This window comes from Carex rostrata, chromosome 34 (assembly GCF_964058835.1).
Source record: "Carex rostrata chromosome 34, lpCarRost1.2, whole genome shotgun sequence".
Classification (NCBI taxonomy): domain Eukaryota; kingdom Viridiplantae; phylum Streptophyta; class Magnoliopsida; order Poales; family Cyperaceae; genus Carex; species Carex rostrata.
This window is the reverse complement of record NC_135951.1, coordinates 4,933,878-4,954,876: the sequence shown is the minus strand read 5'-3', so window position 1 is coordinate 4,954,876 and position 20,999 is coordinate 4,933,878. Positions and strand designations below refer to the sequence as shown.

General features: G+C 38.5%; 1 protein-coding gene across 2 annotated transcripts; it reads left to right on the top strand.

The window, feature by feature from the left end:
• The first annotated feature begins 9,845 nt into the window (after nt 1-9,845).
• Nucleotides 9,846-15,497, top strand: LOC144549214 (uncharacterized). 2 transcript variants are annotated; one of them, XM_078297944.1, is made up of 6 exons: nt 9,846-9,988; nt 10,903-12,085; nt 13,471-13,555; nt 13,776-13,914; nt 14,670-15,103; nt 15,201-15,497. In XM_078297944.1, the coding sequence occupies exons 2-3, from the start codon at nt 11,519-11,521 to the stop codon at nt 13,552-13,554; spliced, it is 651 nt and encodes a 216-aa protein (XP_078154070.1). In that variant the 5' UTR covers nt 9,846-9,988; nt 10,903-11,518; the 3' UTR covers nt 13,555; nt 13,776-13,914; nt 14,670-15,103; nt 15,201-15,497. The 2 variants fall into 2 exon arrangements, with proteins under 2 accessions (XP_078154070.1, XP_078154069.1); XM_078297943.1 differs by having other exon boundaries at nt 13,471-13,642.
• Nucleotides 15,498-20,999: the final 5,502 nt, after the last annotated feature.

The following is a 20,999-nucleotide window of genomic DNA, read 5'->3' as shown; positions in this document are numbered from 1 at the left end:
GCTATTCGGAGTTCATTGTGAACTCCCATAAGCAAGAGTTGGATAAGAGCTTGCAGGAGCCCCAAGGGATGCTGAGGATCACTGATAAAGACATCGATAATAGCTATCATGTCCTCATGATCCAAGAAGGTGGGAGAAAGATCAAGAAAGCAAAAGGGAAAAACGACTATTAAGTACAAAGGCAAAGGGAAGTTGGTTTTAGGAACAAACTCTCCCAAGATAAATGTTTCTGCTAACTCTGACTGCTATTTTAGCAATAGCAAAGGTCACTGGAAGAGAAACTGCCCGGAGTATCTTGGAGATATGAAGTTTGAGAATGTCTCAAAAGTCTTAGTCTCAAGTATCAATGTTATTGAAATTAATGTTGCGACCTCTCTTAATGATTGGCTACTGGATACCGGATCATGTGCTCATATTTGCACAAATATGCACGCACTAAGAGGAAGTTACGCAATAAGGAAGTACAACTCCGAGTTGGAAACGGAGCACAAGTTGCAGTCGTTACAGTCGGTAGGATAGAATTGTACTTGCCTAGCGGGTTTATTCTGGAACTAGAAAATGTCTATTTTGTTCCTACCATTTCTAAAATTATCATATCAATCTCGTGTTTAGAGATGAATGATTTCTCGTTTGTTATAAAGAACAATAGATGTTCTATTTATAAAAATGAGACATATTATGGATCATCTTACTTGTTAAATGGTCTTTATATGCTAGAAATGGAAAACCCCGTGTTTAACATCAATAACAAAAGACTCAAAACGTTTCATGAAAGTATTGACTTACATGAGACATAAGTCTGAATCCTTTGACAAGTTCAAGGAATTTAAGACTAAAGTAGAAAATCAATTGAACAAAAGTATTAAGGCATTACGGTAGGACCGTGGAGGTGAATACTTGAGTTATGGTTTTCAAAACGTACTTAAAGGAATGTGAGATAGTCTCACAACTCACACCTCTAGGAACACCGCAATGTTACAGTGTTGCCAAGAAAATGAAACAAACCATGCTGGACATGATTCGTTCCATGATGAGTAACGCCACCATTCCCAAAATCATTTTGGGGACACGCACTAGATACTGCCACACTAACGATAAATATGGTTCCATCTAAGTTAGTTGAAAAGACTCCATACGAGTTATGGTTTGGAAAATTCTAAATATGTCTTATCTTAAAAATGGGGTTGCGAAGTATTTGTTAAACGTCTGACGTCTGACAAACTTGGTCCCAAATCTGATAAGTGCTTTTTCGTAGGGTATCCTAAGGAAACGAAAGGATATTACTTCTATTACCAGTCCGAGAACAAATTAGTTGTTGCTCGTCATGGTATACTTTTGGAGAACGAGTTTCTCGCAAAAGGAAGTAGTGGGAGTAATGTAATACTTGAAGAAATTCAAGATACATCACACAATAATACATCTGAACTAGATCAGATATACCCACCACTTGATACTTCGGCTGATGAGCATCTGGAAGAACCAAATCCACAAGTAGCTGTGGAAGAGGTTCTAGTCCTGAGCTCAAGTACTTCAACGCAAGTTGAAGAAGAACTAAATCCGCACACTATTGTGGATGAAGTTCAACAGCCCGAAGAACAAGTGCTACGTAGGTCAACAATGATAGTCCATGCACCCAAGAGGTACATGAGACTGCACGAGATCTCAGTTTTTGACACTGAAGATCCTCTGACCTATGCGGAAGCAATGGATAGGCCTGACTCTAATAAATGGCTGGAGGCCATGAGATCCAAAATACAATCCATGTATGACAACACGGTCTGGAACCTAGTTGTACCACTTAATGGGGTGAAACCCATAGCTAACAAGTGGGTTTTCAAAAGAAAACAGACATGGATGACAATAGACTATTTACAAAGCACGGCTAGTAGCGAAAATGTTTCAAATAAATTTTGGGAATTGATGAAACTTTTTCACCCGTGGCTATGTTTAAGTCAATTCGGATACTCCTAGCAATTGCCGCATTTCATGATGATGAAATATGGCAAATGGATGTCAAAACCGCATTCTTAAATGAAAATTTAAGAAGATGATGTGTACATGACACAGCCTACGGGTTTTGAAGATCCAGAGAATGCTGGGAAGGTATGCAAGCTTCTTGAATCCATTTATGGATTGAAGCATGCATCACGGAGTTGGAATCTTCGATTTGGCGAAGAAGTCAAAAAGCTTGACTTCGTCAGATGCGAAGAAGAATCTTATGTGTACAGAAAAACTAGTGGGAGTGCCATCACCTTTCTTAATCTTATATGTAGATGACATACTCTTAATAGGAAATGATATTCCTCTATAGCAATTAGCCAAGTCTTCATTAAAAGAAAGTTTTCTCGATGAAGGACTTGGGCGAGGATGTCTATATACTAGGCATAAAAATCTACCGAGGTAGATCAAAGAGACTTATAGGATTAAGTCAAAGCACGTACATTGACAAAGTGCTGAATCGGTTCAGCATGCAGGATTCTAAGAGAGGATTCCTGCCAATGAATCATGGTACACAGCTTAGCAAGACTCAGTGTCTTTCGACAACTGATGAGCAAAGCACTATGAGTAGAGTACCATACGCTTCGGCTATTAGCTCTATCATAAACGCCATGTTGTGCACTCGCCCTGATGTCTCGTATGCTTTGAGTATGACGAGTAGATATCAGGCTAATCCAGGCATAAAGCACTGGAATGCTGTAAAGAATATCCTTAAGTTCTTGAGAAGAACTAAGGATATGTTTCTCGTCTACAACGTTATCACCTAATACTAGAGATCATAAACATAATAAGATGTTTATAAATAATTATAAAAGATATAATTAATATAAAGGTGATGTAAAGATATGTAGAGTTGACACAGTCAGCAACACAGCTGATCCACTTACAAAATCTCTTCCTCAAGCCAAGCACGAGATGCTTAATGCTTCTATGAGTTTGGAATGCATAGAAAATTGGCTGTGTGATTTTCTCAGGATCTACGAGATCTTAGAGAATATAGAATTTTGTATATAAGTAGGGCCTACGATGATTGGCTCCTAACTTAAGTGGGAGATTGTTAGTTTGTAATAATCTAGAAGTCAATAATACGATAATTTATCATAAAGCTTTGTTCATGAATTGGATGATTAATATCATTTTGTTGCCTTGAGTATTATTGAATTTATGGATCATTTCGAGTTCATGACTGAAATTGTGAAACTCCATAATATAGATAATATATACTCTTAAAAGGTCACTGACCAAGGTAATTAGCAGGAACACTAATTACCGCTATAAGGTTAGTATGTGGATTAAAAGATGGTTAAGTTTTACAAACCACCTGACACGAGATGTCATTTTAATCACATAGATACATGTTATAGGAACATGGTATTTGACAGACCCCGAATGAAACATTAAATAGAATTGTGTTCGTGTCATTTATGTTTTTCATTCAGTGTCAAAGTTCTACAGTATGAGGTATTTATCGTTCCCAGTAAGAAATATATATGAGTGAGTGTTATCTAACGCTGTCCGTAAAAAGCAGCCATAACGGTAGCATTTCCATATATATAACTTAGCTGAGGAAGTGATAGTCTACCAAGAATACTACTTGTCCCTCGTATCTCTATACGAGCTATAACAGCACTGGGCCCCTTGATAGAGTTAGATTATCTGCATGCGGTATAATTACAAGAGTAATTATATTTGATAATCTACTCAAGATCAAGAAAATATACAGTTAACAAGGATGACACATATCTACCTTAAAACTGATCTGATAGCTATGAGACAGAAGAACTGACACAAGTAAATTGTTTACTGGATCGTGATATTGTACAGTACAGCATCATCTGTGTAATTGGACGGTCATGATGTGTTGCCAGATGCCACCCATGACTAACAGAAGTTAAAACAGTTTTAACTCTGTTTACCAACATAACACAGATCCTATTGGGTCACACCATATAGGATAAAAGATGGTTAAGTTTTACAAACCACCTGACACGAGATGTCATTTTAATCACATAGATACATGTTATAGGAACATGGTATTTGACAGACCCCGAATGAAACATTAAATAGAATTGTGTTCGTGTCATTTATGTTTTTCATTCAGTGTCAAAGTTCTACAGTATGAGGTATTTATCGTTCCCAGTAAGAAATATATATGAGTGAGTGTTATCTAACGCTGTCCGTAAAAAGCAGCCATAACGGTAGCATTTCCATATATATAACTTAGCTGAGGAAGTGATAGTCTACCAAGAATACTACTTGTCCCTCGTATCTCTATACGAGCTATAACAGCACTGGGCCCCTTGATAGAGTTAGATTATCTGCATGCGGTATAATTACAAGAGTAATTATATTTGATAATCTACTCAAGATCAAGAAAATATACAGTTAACAAGGATGACACATATCTACCTTAAAACTGATCTGATAGCTATGAGACAGAAGAACTGACACAAGTAAATTGTTTACTGGATCGTGATATTGTACAGTACAGCATCATCTGTGTAATTGGACGGTCATGATGTGTTGCCAGATGCCACCCATGACTAACAGAAGTTAAAACAGTTTTAACTCTGTTTACCAACATAACACAGATCCTATTGGGTCACACCATATAGGAGCTACTCGGAGAATCTTACTGATTAATTATAAATTGATTATAATTAATATTAAGATGGTTATAATTAATTATACGTGTTATAATTAAATTATAAATGTTATGTAAAAATAAAAAGCAAAAACACTGGTTAATTTATAAACGTGTGTGACATGTTGTATAAAAGTTAACCGGTTAATTTATAAATGTGCAGGACACGTTGTATAAATTACCGAAACAACAAACCGCAAGAAAAATATATATATAATTGTTCAGAATAATTATACGAATATTATTTGTGTTCGGGCCGAGGGCATTCGGGTCTTTTCAGATTCGTCCTTATCCGCAGACATGTCATCGATCCTATCCAGATGGCATGTCATCAATCCTATCCACAAGGGCAAAATGGTCATTTCACACCTATGCCACCTTGCATGTGTAGAAACATGGAGAAGAGTGTGGAAGAGTGTGGAAGAGGCATTTTGGTCATTTCACATATAAAAGGATGAGGTGTCAATGACATACCTTGTAAATAGACCGAACTTGGAGGGCATTTTGGTCCTTTGGCAACCGACCCTAAACCCTATAAATAGGGGTGGAGGGGTAGAGAGAAATTCACCAATTCACTCGTACCGTTTCGTGCAGAATCGGATCGGTATTTTCTCTCTTTCTCGGTTTCTCTCCCAAATAGTGTTTCGGTTGAGAAAAGAAAGTTATACGTAGTTGACGTATAATCTTGCGGGTTGTTGTGGAGTATATTTACGGGATCGATGAATAGTGTTTTACCGAATTTCGCAGTATGTCAATTTTGCATATTGATGAAACTGAGCAACTGAAAATTCGTGTTTACGGGTTTTCGTCTTTTCCCCGTGAATAGTGTTTTTGCAGAATTCCGCGGTTTACGGTATTTCTGGCAGAAGAAATAAACCGCTCTCCGGTTAGTCCTGGTGGATAACCGATAGAGGCATCAAACGTCTGATGCTCCGTTTCGAGTCGATTCCTTCCCTGGTGAGGCTCTACTCGCTCGGTCTGCATTCCAACTGTGATTTGGAAACAAGGTATAAATATGTTATATTAATCTATTTAATTTGTAAGTAGATTAAAGTTTTAGAAATCAATCATGGAGTAGATCTGTAAAAGGATTAAATTGGGTTTTGATGCCAAAGGAATACTGAAGGTGGACCGCCTTGGAAAGTTTCGTGACATACCCCGTTTAAACCTGAGCTTAAGTTGGCCGTAGAAATTTTTGTTCTACGGTCATTCCGCACCTTAAGCCTAAAGGGGTTTCGGTCAGCACACCGCGTAGAAACCCCAACATGCAGAGGAGGAAGAAGCTGATGGGGATCTTACAGAGGAGGATCAGGCACTCGTGGAGGCCTATTCTCAGGCACTCAGGGACAGGCAGAAGCTGACAGGCGATAGGAAGAGTGTGAGGGATGATGCATCCACCTCATTCTCAGCCAGGGGTAACTTTGCTTCACGTGCCTTCTCAGCCACAAGTAGTTGTGATACACTTGCTCTAGCCTCTATACCCACCAGATCACCAGATTGGATAGTCGACTCTGGTGCATCTCGCCATGTGACTGGTGCTGCTAGTGAGTTTTCTTCCTATACCCGTCTAGCAGTCCCAGAGAGCATTCAAACAGCAGATGGTATAGCCCAGTCCGTGGTTGGTAAGGGCACAGTGAAATGCACAAACACCATGACTCTGTCTAATGTGTTGCATGCTCCTTCTTTCCTAGTGAATCTCTTATCCATAAGTGCCATTATAACACAACTAAAATGTGTAGTTGTGTTTGATATTTCCAAGGTGACATTCCAAGAGAAGGGGACAGACAGGATACTTGGAACAGGTACATGTTACAGCGGCTTGTGGTACATGGATAGGGAGGGTATGGACTCGGCCCTTTCATCTATTGTAGAGGAAGCTAGAGGAGTTGGGGGGAGTGTGGAGAACTTGCTGCTGCTCCATCATAGACGCTTGGGTCATCCTTCCTTTCCGGTGCTGAGTAGGCTATATCCGCAGCTGTTTGAAAAGGTGAACAAGGAACAACTGGTGTGTGATGCGTGTGAGTTAGGCAAGCATACCAGAAGCTCTTATGTTAGTTCTGGTGGTAGGAGTTCTGGTAGCTTTGATTTGATTCATTAAGACGTATGGGGACCTTGTTCTACACCTACTGTTAGTGGTTTTCGATACTTTGTGACTTTCATTGATTGTTGCTCTCGTGTGACTTGGCTTTATTTAATGAAAAACAAAAGTGAGGTTCTTTCGTCTTTTAGGGACTTTCATAAAGCGGTTCAGACTCAATATGGGGCAGTTGTGAAGGTATTGAGATCTGATAATGGGACGGAGTACACCAACAGGGCCTTTGAGGAGTATCTGTTATCCCAGGGAATAAAGCATCAGACCACTTGTCCATACACACCTGAGCAGAATGGGGTAGCAGAACGAAATAATAGACATCTCCTGGAGGTAGCTAGGAGTATGATGATTGCCATGAATGTACCGAAGTACTTGTGGGGGCAAGCGGTCAAGACTGCTGCCCAACTGATCAATAGGATGCCCTCTCGAATATTGGAGTGGAAGTCTCCATTTGAGGTGTGGCAAGATAAGAATGGGGATATTCTTCCTTTGAGAACCTTTGGATGTATCTGTTTTATGCAGGACAGAAGACCCAATGTGGGAAAATTGGACCCAAGGGCGGTCAAATGTGTCTTTGTGGGATACTCAGTCACCCAAAATGGATATATGTGTTGGAGCCCCATTGAGAGGAGGTTGTTTGTGAGTTTGGATGTCACGTTTCAAGAGCTTGAGCCATACTACACATCTGAGGTTAACTCACCCTTTGGGGACTCGCTCTATACAGGAGGTACGAGGTGAGAGGGGGAGAGTAGTAGTAGTGGAGAGCAGCAGATGGTGAGTGTAGGGGCTATCCCTTGTCCAGCTGTGGTGGAGTCGGCTGTTGTGCCGGTTATAGAGCCGGCTATCCCTTGTCCAGTTATGGTGGAGTCGGATGTTATGCCGGTTATAGAGCCGACCGTTGTGCTGGTTGTGGTGGAGTCTGATCCCGATGATGGTGGATCTCAGGCTCAGGGGGAGCTGAGAGTGTACACGAGGAGACGAAAGGAGAATGAGGAAACAGTGCCGCTTATGCCAAGTTCCTTGTTGCCTACCTCGACTCCTGAGACATCTTCCCCATCCACAGCAGACTCAGAATACACAGGTGATATGATTCCTCTCTCTACTCCTCCCACTCCCCTATCGGTAAGGAGGACTTCTCGTGAGAATGCAGGCATTCCTCCTGATCGATATGGTTTCCCACATGACATTGCTAAATTTGTCTCTTACTCACACATATCACCTGTACATGGAGCATTCATTGCATCTTTGGATGCTGTCTCTATTCCTAAGTGTTGGCAAGGTGCTAAGGAAGATCCAAAGTGGGAAGCAGCCATGCTAGAGGAGCTTGGGGCCCTCGCCAAGAATAAAACCTGGGAGCTCGTGTCACTACCACTTGGCAAGAAGGCCGTTGGATGCAAATGGGTCTTCACAGTGAGGCAAAGCCCAGAAGGAAAGGTCGAGCGGTACAAGGCCCGATTGGTGGCAAAGGGGTACAGTCAGACCTATGGTATAGACTATGATGAGACTTTTGCACCCGTGGCGAAGATGAGCACAGTACGAACGCTAGTTTCCTTAGCCACAAATAGGAGGTGGAAGTTACACCAACTCGACGTGAGGAATGCTTTTCTTCATGGTGACTTGTTGGAGGAGGTGTATATGGAGATACCACCAGGTTTTGGCTCTAAAATGATAGTGGGTAAGGTGTGCAGGCTCAAGAAGTCTCTTTATGGGCTGAAGCAATCCCTCGAGCTTGGTTTGACAGGTTCAGGAAGGCTATGGTAGGCATGGGATATCGGCAGACCAATGCAGACCATACAGTGTTTTTTAGGCAACAAGGAGCTCACACCACTATGCTTGCCGTATATGTGGATGACATGATTATCACTGGGGATGATGAGAGTGAGATTGCTCAGCTGAAGGTGAGATTGGGCAAGGAGTTTGAGGTAAAGGACTTGGGGCGACTTAGATACTTTTTCGGCATTGAGGTGGCCCGTGCCCCCGAAGGGATCGTTCTGTCTCAAAGGAAGTATGTGATAGACCTGCTCACTGAGACAGGCATGTTGGGGTGCAAGCCTGCAGTTTCTCCAATTGATGTGAAGGCCAAGATAAGTGCAGAGGCAGGAGAACAGGTTGATCGTGAGAGGTACCAGAGATTGGTAGGTAGATTGATCTATTTGACACATACTCGTCCCGATATCTCATTTGCAGTGAGCGTGGTGAGCCGCTACATGCATGATCCTAGGAAGGGCCATATGGACGCAGTGTATCACATTCTGAGGTACCTGAAGAGTGCACCGGGGAAGGGTTTGGTTTTCAGGCGGAATGAGGGCTATTGTGACTCCGACTGGGCCAGTTGCCAAGATGACAGGAGGTCCACATATGGCTACTGTATGTTCGTAGGGGGCAACTTGGTCTCCTGGAAGAGCAAGAAACAGCCAGTTGTTTCGAGATCGACAGCAGAAGCCGAGTACAGGGCTATGGCATTGGGAGTCGCTGAGATGGTGTGGCTGAAGAGGTTGTTGGAAGAGCTCAAGGTGCATCATGGAGCCCAAATGAAATTGTGGTGCGATAGCAAGTCAGCGATCAGCATTGCCAACAATCATGTGCAGCATGACAGAACCAAGCATGTGGAGATCAATAGGTTCTTCATAAAGGAAAAGCTAGAAAGTAGATTATTGGAGCTGAGTCATGTAGCTACTGGAGATCAAGTAGCTGACTGCCTCACCAAAGGACTTAGCTCAATAGATCTAGATAGATTTTGTGACAAAATGAGCTTGATGGATATCTTTTGCCCATTTTGAGGGGGAGTGTTGAGATTTATGTTTATTGCATTATAGAGAAATTATAGGGTTGTTTTAGTAAGAAGTGAATTATAGTGAATTGTAGGGACCCGTTGGTAAGATGTAACGCCTATAAGGCACGAAGGAAACAAGAAATAAAATAACATTTCACTTTTTATAAAGCTTTGTTATCTGGTTCGCATCCTCTAAGGTAACATAATATTTTAGTTTACAAAATCACTGTCCGACCAGAATCCTAGGTGTCAAAACATATCGGACGGTCTAGATCCAAACTCAAAATTTGAGTTACTTTAAAGAATCTGAATTCGGCGCTGCTATCCCCAATTCAGTATCTTCCGATTTGCACCCTGTAATAACACAAATTCTCTCTCTCTTCTGAATCTCCGTCTATGCTTTCGTCGTAGGTTAACTAAGCAGTAAGCACTAACGAATTTGCTCATGAAGGCGAAATCCCTAAAGAAACCCTCCGACGAGGTTTCCTTTCTCTCTTTCTCTTTATCTCTCTTGCAATCAATACTTTTGAGTTTAGTTCAATAATCAAGATTTCTCAATTTGAGACTTCTTTAGTCGTTCGCAAGAACTGACTGCAACTGGGTCCCATTGCGTTTTCTCAATTTGAGACTTCTTTGTTACAGTCTTGAGTTGCTCTCCATCAATTTTATTTAATTTCTTGGTTAATTACTTGCGCTAGAAATCATATTATTCTGTTATTGACGAGACAATATATCTTTCATTATAATTCAGGTAAATAATTTAGCAAAGCAGTTTTGACTACATGCACAGCATAGATAATCAGCAGTATTGTTTTGATTATATTGTCCGTGCACTGCATGAAGCCAAAACCACTCTGTTAAAATCTTTACCCCTATCATTTCTCAAGTAATTACTCAAATAGTAAAACCTAATTGAAATATTGAAGTAATTGAATGTCGGTCCCATTGCATTTTCTCAATTTGGGGTTTCTTGTTACCAGAAATGTCTGATTGAGTTTCTTTAAGTGCCTTATTTGTACCAGAAATTATAAAATTCTAAGTAATTACTAGAATAGTAAAGCCTAATTGAAATATTGGGTAGAGATTTTAACAGAGCAGCTTTGTCTTCATGCAGGGCATGAAATATAGATTCAAAACAGCACTTCAAATGGTCCATGAGCTGCATGAAGCTTAAAATGCTTTGTTAAAATCTTTACCAGAAATATTGAACTATTGATTGCATTGTAGAGACAAAATAACTTCTTATATTATAATTTCTTTATGTAATTATGTCTGATTTCATATCTTGAAGTGCTTTATTTGCACCAGAAATTATGATTTTCTAAGTAATTGCTTGAATAGTAAAACCTAATTGAAATATTGAAGTATTAATTGCATTTTGGATCTATATTTTAGGAAAAAATCAGATTGAAGAAATCAAAATCTTCAAAAAGGAAGCGCAGTTACTCTTCTGATTCATCTGACAGTGGCAGGAAGAAGCCACGTAAATTGAAAAAATCAAAGAAGAAATCTAGAAAGAGGCCCCGCCAACCCAGCATCTCGCCTACCTCTTCGTCTTACTCACCTCTTCGTCTTACTCAAGCGATTACTCTGTCAGTAGTTGCTCGACTTGTGAAAAACGAAAAGCTGGTATTGGTAAATCAAAAATAAGAAAGGGTAGAGCTATTACTGGTACCAAGTACACAGGAAGAGAGAGAGGTAGAAAGCATAGAAGATCTAGGAGCTGTTCTACTTGTAGTGATAGGAGTAGAAGTCCTAGTAGGAGTAGAAGACATCGAAATGGGAGAGAGCACAGATATCGAGGCGAGAAGATAGTGACATTGTTTCTTCAAAGGATAAAGAGAGCTACATACCGAGAGGAGAAAAAGAGAGTGAACCAATAGCTGAGGTGTCAGAGAAAGTTGTACCAGAAAAGGCGTTAGAGAAAGTTGTACCAGAAAAGGTGTCAGAGAAAGTGGTACCAGAAAAGGCATCAGAGAATGTTGTACCAGAAAAGGTGCAAAATGATGATATGAAAAAAGCTGGGGTGGTGGTGGATGCAGAGATGATATTGCGGCAAAAGGCGCTAGAAAATTTCATAAAGTTTCACAAAGTTAAAAAATGCGGTATCGGTGAAGAAAGAGGTGTACCAGTTTCAAATGAATCAATTGAAGAAGTTGGTTCTGTTCCTGGTACAGTGGATACTGATAAGGAAAGAGAAGAGTCTATTTTGGATGAACCCGGTGAAGTAATTACTGATATAGAGTTGAAGGGAAAAGACAAAATTGTTCCCGTTTCGGTTAAAAGGCCTAAGCTTAGGTCTGTCATTGTTATCCCATCCGAAAGGGAAGGTACTGACGATAATACAACCATAGATACGTATAATACCGGTGAAGTTTCCAATGGTACCAAAGATGAATCGAATAAGGGTTCTGAACTGAACCCAAAGCCTAACCCTAGTTCATCAGTTGTGTCTGGTTTGAGAAAGGATGTGGAGGCAGTGCAGCAACAGGAGACTACCAGTGGTGGAGTAGATACAGGTGGGGCCCAGTATAAAAAGAAGACCTTCTCTAGAATGCATGATGGTGAAACTGTCCAGGTTAGTTTTTTCCGATGAATTAGGCTAAATTATTTGTTTCTTCCGATGATCTTTTCAAATCAAGCACGAATTGTGCTATCTGTTGGCTCGAATTATGTATCCAGTACCTACTGGATTTGACTGGTTCATGTTATAACAATTGTAGCACTGATTAAATTAATCAGGGGCTATTCAAATTCAGTCTGATTCCCGGTCAGAGCCGTCCAATTCGCATCAAGATTTGTGCATGCAGCTTTATGGTTCATGCGGATAAAGTTCACATGAATCTTGATGCAGATCGGACATCTCTGACCGGGCATCGGACCGAATTTTGTCCAATGCCCATCGGTCGGCCCCCTCCTCCCTGATTAAATGCTTCTGTTAGTAATTATCTACTGGTAACATACAGTATTATTGGATTTATGAACTTTTGTTTTATTGTTTGTTTGGCACATTAGTTCACGCAATTTATTGAAATTTGGTCTGATGGGCATTGGACCAAATTCGGTCTGATGCTGGGTAGGAGCCGTTCAATCCACGTCAAGATTCGTGCGTACAGTTTTAAGATTCACCTAGATAAAAGTCCGCACGAATCTTGATGCTGATCGGATGGCTGTGACCGGACAATGGAAAGAATTTGGTCCAATGCCCATCGGACCGTCCCCTATCCCTGATTAAATTCTTTTGTTAGGTTTTCTTTTGAAGAAGGCCGATGGGATCAAAGAATCTTATTACTGATTTTATTTTAGGAAGGAAGTTAATAAAAATAAAAACACACATTGCTTGTAAAGAAGTGTTGCATGCATCTGATATTTACATAAAATGTGAAAGTTTTGGTAATAGCAAAGATCATGTTTTTAATTTATTAACTAGATTTCTCTGGTTAAATTTACGGGGCTTTACTGCTTATTGAAAACCACACAGCAAGCATTATCTACTGGTAACATAAATCCAGTTTTGTTGTTGTTTGCATTGACTTGTTATTCTCATATTTTGTGATTATCTATGGTACTATGAATAGGGTGGATCTGAACCATTCAAGCTGATCTGAACCGTACAAGCTGATCTTCATATGAAAATGTACTTGCAGATTAGATTTTACATCTTTTAGAGTTCTTTTACTATTTTTTTAGATGGGTGGAAAATCTCTACTTTTGAAATGGTCTAAAATTTTTAGATCAAGTGATTTTCTACTTATCTAAAAATAGTAAAAAAATTCTAAAAAATGTATAATTTGATCTACAAGTACATTTTCATATGGAGATCATGTTGGTTCAACATATCGACAGTTTGGACTTTAAAAATAGAGATATTGATCCATAGTACAGACCAATCCGCACTATGTATAATACCTTTTGGCAAATTATTTTACGCAATTTAATGAAATTAGATGTTATTTATAACAGGTGAGTTATAACGTATACATACCAAAGAAAGCTCCTGCCTTAGCAAGGAGAAAACTGCAAAGAGGCGAAACAAGCACATCATAGAGTTAAGTTAGTTACTCATCTACTATACAAACATGAAACACCTGCGTGGAAATTTGTTGGATTTATGCGTGCAAATTTTGGGCTGAATGTAAGTTCATACCTTAAAGATATCCAAGAGAAGAAAGATCTAGTTTTGAGCTAACCATAGATACGTATAATACAACCATATTCTCTCATAAATATGGAGATCTGGTCGTGTTTTAATCTAAGTTCTCTCTCAGATGTGCCGCCATCAGTCCAGCGTATTAAAATTTGTATATGCGGTGAAGAGTTCACAAGGAGTTGCAAGGATCCAAATCATCCAAATTGGCATAAGATTTCCCACATTCCTGACAAGGAGATACGGAGATAATTAAAAAGGTAATTTCTTTTTGCACAAGCGGAAGAATTTTATTTTTGCAGCTTTTGTATAATTAATGTGATTTACAATCCTACCAAATGCTTCCGCCCACGAATCTTAGTTTCATATTCTGGAGACAAAAATCTGCTCAATTGACCTCATATAAAGAAGTGTTTTTTATTTTTTTATTTTTAGATTTCGTTAGAAAGTAAATATATGACTTCAATTGATTGACCTCATATAAAGAAGCAATAAAATAGGTAGAGAAAAAAAAACCCTAGGAAAACGTGCAATAAACATTAATAAGTCAATTGGAACGAATGATTATACAGGTGCTGACCCGAAATGGTTTCCAAATCCATGATTTTGAATCCTTGATTGGAGCAAATGTTAATTAGTCATGTTTTAGAAAACAATTACAGGATATATATTTAATAGAGGTACTTTTCCATCTTTTATTATAAAGGATAAAAAAAAAATAGGCTGTCATAACAATTATATATGGTGCATCTTATTAATGTATTTTTATTATGCTTGCCAAGTTCTAAATGACAGCAATTAATAAGTCATGTAGAACACAACTTAATTTAAAGTGATTTATGGATCATTAATTAATTATGTCTCCAAATTATATATCAAATTATGACAGAATTAAGACAACTTTTGCAGAAAATCTCAGTTGATTAAAAATATGAAGTTAATTTGATTTGGTTGATTGTTATTTTGGTGCTACTACAAATATTAAACAACATTTTATATATTCAACTACTTGCAGATTCAAGATGAAGTCTCAATTGTGCTGGGAAATAAAAGGAAAGGAAAAAAGATAATTGATGAATTTTCTGTAGCCTCTCGTGTACAATCTCCTGCCTTGTATTTGTTGTTTTGTTTTTAAAATAAAAAAATAAAAAAATAAAAAAACAGTATTTGGTTTTGTATGTAGAAGTATATTGGTTGATGTTTTTGTGTGCCAAAGAAAATCACTGTTGTTGTTGTTGTATGGCAACTTGTGTATTTGTAGTCATGTAAGTGTTTTGCTTGGTTTGGTTTTTTGTCCTAAAAAAAACCTGAAGTTTGATTGGAGAACCGTTGGAACCCTGATTTGCTTTTAGTGTTTTTGTATCCTGGCAACATAAAACAAAGAAGTCTTCTCGAAATGGTCTGATTGGAGGCAAAATGGAGCTTGGTCTCAATGATGCTACGATTCAGGTGCAATAAAATAAAATTCTTTCTTTTTAGATATCCAATTAAATGTTCTTAAACCATTTGCTTCTATAGTTCTATGTTCTATCCCTATCTCATGTAGGTCCTCAATTATATGTGGTCATACTCTACTACAAATTGAAGAAGAAGGTCCACACTTTTCCAGTCAGTTCTTTTCTTTTATCAAATGTGCCTTCGCTTTGATATGCTTCAAACAATGGAAAAATTCAAGTTTGCTTTTGTTGTATCCAACTACTTTTCTTTGCTATTAATTGTTGCTGCCTTTATTAAATTGTACTTTTGTTGGGTTTTATTGTGTTATTGTAATAATGGTTATCGAACTCATGGTGTAATAAACCTTATTGAAGTGTGTGAAACTATATTTTGTTTTGGACAACTAGATGAATCTTGAGTGTGTTAGTTAACCCATGATTTTTATTTCATTTCATTTTTATTTTTAATATGGATCTTGAAAAGATTTTTTTTTATCACTTGTTAAAAATTTCAGGGTAACCAGACATGCATGTTGTCAAGAAATTTTGAATGGCTGATGTTTTTTCTCTGTTTTTGTTATTAAAAAATAATATATTTTAAAGTGAAATATAGGTCGACTTTTCTTTCCCTTGTATGTTTTATCTTGAGGTATATTGAAATTAAACAAGTTAGATTCCTGGTCATAACATTTTTGAGCCAAGCATTTTGGTGATGACATGCTATTAGACATTGATGTCTACTGAAGATGAGAGTAATGAAGTCTAGGCAAGCATTTTTATGTCAAAGAGCGATGTTGCTTTGTCCAAAACAGAGTAGTGGTAACATTGTCAAGTGAAACGGATCCACACGTCACAAATATTAATTGTATCTATTTTGTCAATGTCTTCTTAGAAATGCAGCACCAAAAAGATTCAGTCTGCAATTTTGATGTGTTATTTGCAAGGCCTCTGCTATGCTTTAAATAGAGGGGATAGTGCTGCCAGTATTAATCTATGTCACATGAAAAAAACAATTTTCAAATCAACATGAAAAGTAACATCGATCAGTGCTGTCTTGCTACTCTCCCAGGGCTACCTAATTTTGCTGTTGGGGAGTATATCTGTCATAAACAAATTAATTCAAAACTACAATCGATGAAAAATTCCTTCCAAAACTACAAATTAGTATGATCACTGTCATAAAGAAAAACCTGCCCCTGAAAAGGAGACATTTTTACCGAAAACTGGAAGAACGCTGTCCCGTTTCTTTTAGAACTTGATTTGGAAGTGTTAATGTTGTCCCATCTCTCTTCATTTGTATTCACGATTTATAACTTGATTTGAAAAATTGCAACTGAATATTGGGTTGACTGCTTTAATTTAGATTCACCATGAAGCCTAACAAGGAAAGAAATATGAAGGATAATTATAATTTCTCCCACCTATCCATCCCCCATTCCATCCCCAACTAACTTTCTATTTTAACTATAACTATAACTACTATTTATAACAACCTTTATTTCTTTCCTCTTTCTCTCTTTCTCTTTCACCTCCATTTTCCTCTTTCACCTCCATCTTCTTCTCCCACCTCCTTCTCTCATCTCCACCTCCGCCTCCCTCTCCCACCTCCACCTTCCACCTTCCACCTCCCTCTCTCACCTTCGCCTCCCATACCTCATCTCACCTCCGCCTCTACCTCCTTCTGCCACCTCCGCATCCCACCTCCTCCTCCGCCTCTACCTCCCTCTCCCACCTCCCACCCTCTCCCACATCGAAATGGTAAATACAATAAGCTCCCTCCCTCTTACACTTTCGTCTCAGTTTTTTTTCCTCTATGCCTGCTGCTCCCGCTCCAGCGAATGTTCTGCCGGAGATCATCCGTCACTCCATCCCAATCAAGCACGCCTCTGCCAGGAATGAATACTTCAACGTGTATGAATGATTACTTCAGTGTGTATGAATGAATACTAGAGCATGTCTCTACCGGGTCAGATCCGTCACTGTCGATCGTATCAAAATAATTTTGTATATATATATGCAATTAATTCCTTTCATGTTTATGTTCCCCTTCCTCATAGAGTAGTGAGTTTTGCAAAGAACAAAACTTTATTAATGATGAATTAGGCCACTGCGTATCAAATAAATGACATAAAAATAAATTTTGAAAATAATAGAGATATATGAATGAATACTTTATGCTTTAGATATCAATACTTCAATGTGTATAAATGAATACTTGCGTAACAAGATATTAATACTTGTGCAACGGACAACTCGAAAGTATGTTATCATGGATCTCATTTGAAAGATAAAATTGTGTAGAAAATGTCTGTGGTTTTAGATTTGAAAAATTCTTCACAAATCGTCAGAAATATTGGTTATATTGAACGGAGAAAAAAAAACCCACCTCTAAAAACGTGTAAAAGATGGATGAGTGATGTGTCCAGTTTTTATATTTGCACTTACACGACGAGGATTAATACTTTCTTGATAAGAGATGAATACTTGTGCAACAGACAACTTGAAAGTATGTCATCATGGATCTCATTTGAAAAATAAAATTGTGTAGAAAACGTTCATGGTTTTAGATTTGCAAAATTTCTCACCGATCGTCAGAAATATTAATTAGGTTGAACGAAAAAAAAAATTCACCTCTAAAAACGTATAAAAGATGGATGAGTGATCTGTCCACTTTTTATATTTGCACTTGCACGACGAGAATGAATACTTTCTCCATGAGGATGAATACTTGTTCAACGAACAACTCGAAAGTCTGTCATCATGGATCTCATTTGAAAAATAAAATTATGTAGAAAACATTCGTGGTTTTAGATTTACAAAATTTCTCACAGATCGTCAGAAATATTGGTTAGATTGAATGGAGAAAAAAAACCACCTCTAAAAAGGTATTAAAGATGGATGAGTGATGTGTCAAGTTTTTATATTTGCACTTGCATGACGAGGATGAATACTTTCTCGATAAGGATGAATACTTGTATAACGGACAACTCAAAAGTATATCATCATGGATCTCATTTTAAAGATAAAATTATGTCAAAAACATTCGTGGTTTTAGATTTGTAAAATTCCTTACTGATCGTCAGAAATATTAATTAGATTGAACGAAGAAAAAAAATCCCACCTCTAAAAACGTGTCTATTTTTTTTTTTTAAAAATACTTGATATATTAGGTATGAATACTTGATGTGTTATAGATGAATACTTATTGCATTATAGATGAATACGTGCGCGCACCAGTTGTAAAATCTTTTAAATATTATGTGGTCTCCAAATAGTAAGTGGTCCCCTAAGTAGTTAGTAGTTATTGAAATAGTTAATGACTGGAGGATGAAATGGGGGATTGTTACAGGGGGTAGCTAGATGCTCCCAAATATGAATACCAGACCACTCTCGGCATGTACAGTCAATGACCTATTCAAATACAGGGATTTATAAATACGTCTTTTCAATTTTCATAATAGTTGCACTAGTTTATAAATAATGCAACACAACAATAATAGATATGATAATAATTTTGTTGAATTGCTACGAAGCTGTCTAATCTCTATTAGATATGATAAAAAATTGGGAGCATCTAGCTATCCCCCTGTAACAATCCCCCATTTATCCCCCAGATATTAATTACTTGAATAACTACTAACTACCAAGGGGGACCACTTACTATTTGGACACCACATAATATTGAAAGATTTTACAACTGACGCGCGCAAGTATTCATCTATAATGCATCAAGTATTCATATATAACACATCAAGTATTCATATTTAAGATATCAAGTATTTAAAAAAAAAAATCTGGGCACGTTTATAGAAATGGTTTTTTTTTTCTCCGTTCAATCTAATCAATATTTCTGACAATCGGTGAGGAATTTTGAAAATCTATGTTGTACCCTAAAATATTGCCAATTGAACATTGGTAATAATTTTAATGCTTGGAAAGAAGCCAAATGATTTAAAACCTTCCCAAAACAAAGGGAAATGATATATTAAAATTCATGGTAATGTTCTACGTTTAAAACCATGAATTTTGATATAAGGTTCAGATTCTAACTCCAAATGGTCAAGGAGTTATGAATTTTCAAAGTTTATGCTGATTTGGCAGCCTCTGATTGGTGCCACATGGCACAGGGTACCCATAGCAATAAGCATAGCTTCTCTGGGTGCAATCTGGGAGTCCCTAAGTCTAAACCTGACCCCTGGGACCCATTGTCAGCCTCTCAGCATAAAATTCGCTGAAAACTGAAGGTGGCTGGACCCAGCGCATAAGAAATGAGCTATATGCACCGGGTTGACAGTGTATCGGTGCACCATGCGCCCAGATCAGCCAAACCAGGCTAGGGAGCGCTGAGTTTAAACTCAGCGCCCGTGACCCCTTCACTTCACGTGCTCATGGAGCACTGTGAGCCATGTCGCTGCCTGTTGCGCGGACCATGATGCGCCGAGCCCATCCATGCCTTAACGCAAGAAGACATCGGGTCTGAGCCGATGACAAGCGGGTCCCTTTGCTCTGACACCGTCTTCTCCATCCAGCCATGGCCTAAGCTCGATTTTGAGCTTCAAATTCGCTTAAATTAAGAAGGGATTGAAACAAAGCTTATATGAAATCGAAAGAGCTACCTTCCCTTTTCCCTCTGTCCAAACCTCGAGGATTATCTCCTTCTCACAAGCTTTAATTTGAGCCGAGAAGAGAAGAAGAGCAAATTTGTGAACTTAAGCTAGAGATGGAATCTAGCTCTGAAATTCAACAGGAGTGCTCAAGAAGCATAGGCGATGCTTTTTACACTCTTAATTTGAAGTTTAATGGACTCAATAAGTTGAATTGAGTGAAGAGCTTTAGCTCGGTTCCAACCATGGCTGAGAGCATCAAATTGATGGTGCTGGTGATAAATTGAGCCTTGGAACATTATAAGGGAACTAAAACGATGCCATGTGGCAATGCAGCATTGCTTGAAACTCAATAATCAAGAAATGGACCATGTTAAGCTCAAAGGTGCTCGGGTCCAACACAACATGGCTTGTTAGCCACCAACAGCTCACTCTGGTCCCCAGGACACGTGCCTGGGGCACCTGAGGTCAGTCCAAGATAGAGGAATATTCCTCCTGCACCCCAAAGGTCATGCAAATCGAATTGCACCTCAGGTGCCATGCAATCAAAGGCTAAGATGCCATGCAATGCCCTATAGGTCAATCCAAGGGCTCAAATCAATCCAACACACTCAAGTGACATGTCAAAGCACAATTGGGTGATCCCCTACACAAAGCACACATGGAATGAAGCCAATCAAGCACAGACATTTGATCAAACACCTAGGGCCAAGATGAGACCACCTCAGCCCTACCAAATCTGGAGCCATGCTCTCTGCCTATAAAAAGGCACCTCAAATGAAGCTCAACACAAGACACAAGACAGAAAGAAAGAGGCAGCTAGAGGAAGATACACACAATCAAGCTCTAGATACACACAAATACACACTTTACACACACACAGTGGTGCACACACACACCATCAGCTTCCCCTGTGATTAGCAAGCTTAATTCATAGGTAATTAAGTCTTGGTTTTCAATGTAAGGCCCCTAGGGGACCATTTCATGTACAAAATTTCATAAATAAAGTTATTTTCTTTGATTTTGATCTTCTTTTCTTATGCTTCTTTGTTTCTTTTCTGTTCTGATGCATTGATCTTCCTTAAAAGGATTTAATTAATTCATATAAGCATTAAAAATACAAAATGTATCATTTCAATACAAAGCCTTTCATAAAAATCATATTTTTGTATACTTTTCTCTATTTTTCTTTCATTTTCTTCTCCTCTGCCTCCCTTGATCATTTTTGTAAATTAATTAGAGGTAAAGATGAGTGTAGTGAGCCACAGGCATCCTTGCTCATCTGCCCCTTTGATTTCTTTACAA

Coding starts and splice junctions, on each gene's coding strand:
- LOC144549214 (XM_078297944.1), top strand. CDS start 11,519: ATGAAAAAAGCTGGGGTGGTGGTGGATGCAGAGATGATATTGCGGCAA. Junction 12,086..13,470: donor ATGATGGTGAAACTGTCCAG/GTTAGTTTTTTC, acceptor TATTTATAACAG/GTGAGTTATAACGTATACAT.